The 7,113-nt window shown below is 38.1% G+C and overlaps 1 protein-coding gene across 1 annotated transcript; it reads left to right on the top strand.

Moving 5' to 3' along the window:
- The first annotated feature begins 3,960 nt into the window (after positions 1-3,960).
- LOC135200206 (rhodopsin-like) lies at positions 3,961-5,889 on the top strand. The gene is made up of 2 exons (XM_064228642.1): positions 3,961-4,069; positions 4,649-5,889. Exon 2 carries the CDS (start codon positions 4,649-4,651, stop codon positions 5,768-5,770), a length of 1,122 nt encoding a protein of 373 aa, XP_064084712.1. The 5' UTR covers positions 3,961-4,069; the 3' UTR covers positions 5,771-5,889.
- The last annotated feature ends 1,224 nt before the right edge of the window (positions 5,890-7,113 follow it).

The following is a 7,113-nucleotide window of genomic DNA, read 5'->3' as shown; positions in this document are numbered from 1 at the left end:
TGAACATCTCGTTGTCAGTGTTACAGATGTTAGTGTCGCCTACCGTGTCGACTTTGTCCCATGGAAAGGTTAGGCTTTGTGTTGTGTTTTGGAAGGTGGTGGGGGCTGGGGAGGCGGATGGAGGGGGGAATGTTGAAAAATTCAGGTGGATTCCTCTGTCATTGGACATGACAGTTTGCCCATCTCATTTATTTGTCCGGTTAACTGTCAGACAATTTACTCAGGTCAATACAGTGAGGTTTCTTCAACACCATTTTTTTTTTTCACCAACGACCCAGTTTAAGGTTATGTTTATCAACTGCACTTGCCGTCAGAAGCGACGCTGTCTGTCTTCCCATTTCGTCAAGGGAGGACCTCTGCTCCTCAGCTGTGGCCTGGTGAGAATTTCTGCTACATCACACACACAAACAAACATTGGAAATTAGAATGGAAATCTTTGTTATGGAAAATTATCTGGTTACAGTATTACCGTATTCATACCCAATACGCATTACAGGTATATCCTCTAAATGTGCAGCTTTTTATTGTGAAGACTTAGAACGTTGCTATTTCCTAGTTCCTGATTTACATAATTTATTTGTGTAATTCGTCGGTAATTCATTTTTAATGATATGTGTATTTGTTTATATATATATATATATATATATATATATATATATATATATATATATATATATATATATATATATATATATATATATATATATATATATATATATATATATATATATATATATATATATATATGATTACTATTGCTTTTAACTTGTTGGTCTTCTAGCCATTTTAGACATCGGTCGACTTTGGTAATGTTCAGAAGACAGTAAATCACCGTACCAGAATGGAAAGTTCTTTAAAAAGCTGCCTGGAAACTCTCGGCCATGAGTAGTAGGTGCTTCATGCATTTTGCTGCTGACACTATGAGTCTTAGAAGTTCTTAACTGCTAATACCTCACGAAGTCTTGGCCGGAGTTTTACGAAAGCGCGGATTCCCATGTCATAGCGCGTCGCGTATTTCACGAAAGCGCGATTTTTTTTTTCTTTTTTTCTTTTACATCAAAAGAGCGAAATTTGCATCCTAAGAGCGTTAGCCAGACTTCAACCGTCTATTGTCCCCTGCTCACTACGGAAGGTGGAACTAGGATTCTGGACCTTTTTTTTTTTTCTTTTTCAAAATACAATATATAATATTTACAAAATATGTACATTACAAATTAGCAAAGTACAACAACAACAAAAAAGGGTTAACATACGCAAGTTCCTTAAACTAAGACAAAAAAGGGAATATGGTTACTTCCCTGTCTATTTTAATTCTAATATTTTAATTCTACCTTTATATATCTTGTTGGTACATCGCCAAGAAATAGACCCGTCCTTCGGTAAACTGTTCACTCTAATCATAATTCCGTCGTGCATCACACATTTCTTTCCTTGTTGGTCTCAGAAATGGTAAAATCCATCGTCAAATAGTGAGTGATTGACTGACTGAGTATCGAGTACTAACTGGCAACTTTGACTGAGCCGTAAAGTGCTGGTTAGGCAGCGAGGTACTAGTAGTAGTAGTAGTAGTAGTAGTAGTAGTATAGTAGTAGTAGTAGTAGTAGTAGTAGTAGTAGTAGTAGTAGTAGGCGGGTTATACCTTTGAAACGGCTCCCTTGCTTGTTTTATTCCTCCTCTGCTTGTATTTGTTTGAGTTCCTACTCTCTGAAATACCACATTTCTTTTAGAAAATCTTTCCTATTCTCCAGTTCCTCCCTCAGTAGATCTACCAATAAGAGTATATTTACTACTAATTCCTCTTTATTTTCTTGATATGGTTGCTGCACAAAACTATATCTATTTCTAATCTCATTGTATGCTGGACAGTAAAGTAAGAAATGTTCTAAATATTCATTTTGTTCCAACCACGCCGCTCTCTTGATGGTATGCTTGGTCGCGCTTCTTGAACAGTTTCAATTCTGAATCCGCACTTGCGTAATACGCTCGTAGAGTTAAAGATGGCAGAAACGACTCAGGGACGCTTCAGGATCTGCCTGCTTTATGCAGAATCGCTCGCTAACTATATCAGAAATTAAACTCGTTAATCTAATTTCAGTGAATTATGGTGACAAGCATTTGGCGCTTGTCATTGCCTTTAGTATTAGAAGAGAGAAGAGAGAGAGAGAGAGAGAGAGAGAGAGAGAGAGAGAGAGAGAGAGAGAGATCAGGATATGTTGTGAGGGGAAGCGAATGGTTATCCAGAGAGATGATTTACAACTTTCGTCTTTTTCGCTGTTCTAAAGTATTCACAAAAAATTAATGTATCCCGTAAATATGTTTTTTTTTTATTTTTCATTTATTCATGCAGAAGTATTTATCATCAAAGATGGGATGGGTTTAGTCCTCTCTCTCTCTCTCTCTCTCTCTCTCTCTCTCTCTCTCTCTCTCTCTCTCTATTGTATACATTCAGTTCTATGGAATGTGTGACAAAACCGATAAGGAACCAGAAGGGAAAAGGCAAACGGAGCAGTGCCATATGAAATGTCATTACATATTTCATTTAGCTGAAAGCATAACAGGATAAACGGCTGATGTAAGGACATGCATAATGTTTTTGATGCTGTAAACGGAAATGTTGTGGATTCCGATTGAAATAATGGCGTTTGTGAGAACTATTTGCATCACAGAGGGACGATAACATAGAAAAAAAAGACGATGGAATTTGTGCCTGGCCGTAGTATTTAGAAGTTTGAACAAGTTCACGATTAAGCTTCTAAAGGTTACGTGATTTCGCACATCAAGAGAATCTTCGGCCGAAGAAAAGAAGGCCCTTAAATATTATGGATAAGCATGAGGGTGTGTCAAATTGCAAGTGATTGGATCTGTGAGGCGAGCGACTGTCTTCTTTTTTTATTAGAATCCAACGTCGCCGCTTTCATGTATACTCACACGCTTAAGACATTCATCTTTGGAATACAGCTAATTATCAAAAAGCTGTGCGGTCATTTATTCAGTCCGTTGCCTATTCTTAAGTGACAGTTACAAGTAAAAGTGGCATCGAGGACTTTCGGATGTAGCAAAGCACAGGCGAAAGACAGAAATTTAGCTTTAAGTGTTCCCTTTGTGATCCATATTACTAGAGCAGTTTTCATAAATTTCTGGATAAGCTTTCATTTTAACTGTCAAATTATGTCATTTAGGCTATTACTATTGTTAGGTTTAAAATCTATTTGCAAATGGTCTTTCCTCATTAAAATGGTAAAGAATTATTTATCTTCTATGTGCTCCATTCCTTGTCTATTTGTGTGTCATTTATGAAGAGAGCGTTTTCTCGCAATCGAAAATGGCCTCAAGGAAGTTCCATGTCAAAGTTGTTGATGGTATATTATCCTGCTGTCCTTATTCACGTTTTGTTAATAGTATTTCATTTCTTGTCTGTTGGAAGTGAAAGCTGGGTTCTGAAAAGCCTGCCTTTCACCATTTTGACTGCACTCACACTTTAAAGAAGCTACATGATGACAGAAATGTCATCCAAACTGATATTCTACTAGTCTAGTCAGAATTCCTCCGTGGCCCGTACTGCACACAAGCCTGTTCTCTACGATTGCTTCCTTATACATCACTTTGAAGACTCATGATTTGGTTAGTACTCGTTCGTAACCAAGTTACACATCCTCGAAGAGGAAATTGCTACTTCACAATATCCATCATTATTACAAAGAAAAGTTTCATGTTATCACTTGTGGAAGGTCCAAGAATTTATTTGAACCACATCTGAAATGAGTTTCGAAGAATTTTTTGTCTTTTCGGAACCTCGATATTTCTTGAAGAAGCCTTAAACCTCTCCAGGCTACTCTGAAGGGTAAGAAGTTACATAACTTTGCCGGTTGGCTACACGCTTAGCCTCCGTTGTTATTCTAGAATTCAATTACACTAAGAAACTCAGTGGAGCATGATTGGAAAGTATACATAAAAGCCGTTCTTCGACGACTGCGACACTTCGCCTTCGACAGCACGAGGAAAGGTATCCTGGGCACCTGGTCCTCTGCTCCAGCTGATTCATTCGACCCCTGGAATCCTTTTTAAAAGAGTAGGTACACAACAGAACCTCAATGCAAATTTTATTATTTTATTTGTATGCTAGAGTCATAACTATTATCTCCTCATCTTAGTTCGTTATTTGTTCATAACGATGAATGCCTTCGAATTATTCAGCATGAGAACCAGACTACCAGACTATAGTTGAATTTTCAGATCAGGCTACAAAACAACGTCAGGGGCTAGAGTTTGCCTCTTGGAGAAAAGTATTTAGTCGAGGATGGTTATCATGTGGGACAGTCAAGTATATTGAAAAGAATAGGCGAAAATCACTTCTCCATTTTCTATCAAGTGATTTTGTGGTGCACCCAAAAACTAATTAAGTTTAGCATCAGTAATTCTAAGTACATGATTTTTTGGGGGTGTCCATGAAATATCAGCATTGTAAAAGCAATTATTTGTAACAATAAAGGAATCAAATTAAAAGTGCAAGTTTAATTATTGCGTTCTAATGTTGACTACAATATTTAAGAATACTTTGAATAGGTTTATATGAAGAAGCTCAGTCATTTCGAAAATTAATTAGGAAACTTTAACATGTTAACATTTTTGCATTTTTCTATTTTTTCAGATGGGTTACTTTGACGAACCATCCAGCATGGGTGGCAGTGACCTGCCCTCTACGAACCCATACGGTAACTACACCGTTGTCGACAGGGTTCCCCGAGAGCTCTTGAGTTACATTCACAGCCACTGGTACCAGTACCCTCCCATGAACCCTCTTTGGTACAGCTTGGTTGGGGTATTCATGTTCGTTACAGGCACCCTTGCTGTTTGCGGCAACTTTGTTGTTATCTGGGTCTTCATGAACACCAAAGCTCTCAGGACTCCCTCTAATATGTTTGTTGTAAGTCTGGCATTTTCTGATTTTATCATAATGTCTTTCATGGTCCCTCCAACTCTGGTAAACTGCTACTATCAGATGTGGGCCTTCAGTGGCCTCTTCTGTGAGATCTATGCTGCCATAGGCTCGATTTGTGGCTGTGCCTCCATTTGGGCCATGGTATTCATCACTCTTGATCGTTACAATGTCATTGTGAAGGGTATTTCAGCAAAACCACTGACAAACTCTGGCGCATTGCTGCGTATTTTCTATGTTTGGGGTCACACCTTGATTTGGTGCATCCTTCCATTGTTCGGATTCAACAGGTATGTCCCTGAAGGTAACATGACTGCCTGTGGTACCGACTACCTCAGTGATGATCTGTGGGGCCATCTTTACCTGTATTTCTATGCTTTTGATTGCTATGTCCTTCCACTCTTCATCATCATTTATTGCTACACATTCATCTTGAAGGCTGTTGCCACTCACGAGAGACAGATGCGTGAACAGGCCAAGAAGATGGGAGTCAAGTCTCTGAGAAATGACCCAGAAGCCAAAAAGACATCTAATGAATGCCGCCTTGCTAAAGTTGCTCTCATGACTGTTTCGCTGTGGTTCATGGCATGGACTCCTTACTTCGTAATCAATATTGTAGGCATGAACTACAAGCCTTTGATTACACCTCTCTTCACCATCTGGGGTTCAGTTTTCGCCAAGGCCAATGCTGTGTACAACCCCATTGTTTATGCCATCAGTCATCCCAAATACCGAGCTGCTATGGAGAAGAAACTGCCATGCCTTTCTTGCCAAACTGAGAGGGATGAGGACTCAAGTGTGTCTGAGGCTACCTCAACCAATGAGAAGTGCTAATTGCTACATGGCTGCCGATTGTCAGCATAAACTCATTTGACTTTTGGTAACTGCTATGAAAACGAAATATTTCTCCGAAATTATTCGAATAACTTCTTTAAATAAATCCTGTGCATTTTTCAGTTTTTTTATTATGTCCTTCTTTTAAGTATGTACTTCCTACTTACCCGTATGTGCATATACAGAAAAAATGTACGTTATATATTTGATTTTAGACGATAGGCATCTGCACACTGACGCTTTATATTTTGCTGATATGTATCTATGTTTATATCTAACTGCAGTACACACACACAAATATATATATATATATATATATATATATATATATATATATATATATATAACAGTATAAAAGCGCAATATGATGAACTGTTTGCTTAATTTAAATGAAAACATAAATTGCTCTGACTTTTATGTAAGACTTCAACGGTAAAGAATCGTTTATTATGGAGATGTTGCAAATTTAGGCGCAGAAAACCAGTTACATCAATTTAAAGCTTTCCGGAAACTGAAGTCCATCGGAAACATTTATCTATGGCTTTCTTTCCTTGATTGGTCCAATATTCACATCTCCTCAAGTGATTAACTTGAGATGTTTTCTAAGCCGTAATAAGAATAAATTAAAATTTGTATTATATGGAAGCGTAAACAAGAAATGTATGAAAATAACAAGACGTTCATGTAATATCTGCAAATTTCTGAACAAAATGCAGCCATTTCATAAAGCTTCTTGGGACTCCTTTCACAATTATGAATAATCAATGCACAAAGAAATACCTAAGATGATAAAGGTTTTTGTATATATGCCCGATTCGGTGGTGGAGTTACTTACGTACACACAAAATCGACTTCCTCTAACAGTGGCCTTCGAAAAGACCAGAAACGTCTTCTTCCTCAAGTCAAAGGCCAAATGTCGATGGCGTTCTGCTAACAAATTATAAAACAGTTACGTACACAACTGAGAATGAGAGGATAGACAAGTATTGCATGCTATGGAGTCAGATATTAGCTGCCTACTCACTGCAGTAAAACACGCCAGTAACTTAACACACACACATACATCCCAAACTAGTTGAATATAGTTAGCCGCTTATTGGTTGGTCTGATCATGCAGCGTTTCTAGTGTGGATAAACCCTTAGGTTGCAGAATAGAGGAAAAGATCAAGAAAGCGAAGGCCTTCGCAAACGTACATTTTTGCGGGCTTGGTGAGAGAAATGATCCCTTGTCTGAAGGTACTATCGTGCTCAAAAGTACGTTCCCGTAGCCATCCAGAGAGTTTCGAATTCGCTGACTATGAAGCACCGAAGCAGTTGAACAAGTAACTAATGGAAGACCCAAC

The sequence above is a fragment of the Macrobrachium nipponense genome, chromosome 26 (assembly GCF_015104395.2).
Source record: "Macrobrachium nipponense isolate FS-2020 chromosome 26, ASM1510439v2, whole genome shotgun sequence".
NCBI classification, from domain to species: Eukaryota; Metazoa; Arthropoda; class Malacostraca; order Decapoda; family Palaemonidae; genus Macrobrachium; species Macrobrachium nipponense.
The sequence above is the reverse complement of the archived record's forward strand: the minus strand, read 5'-3'. Positions and strand labels throughout refer to the sequence as shown.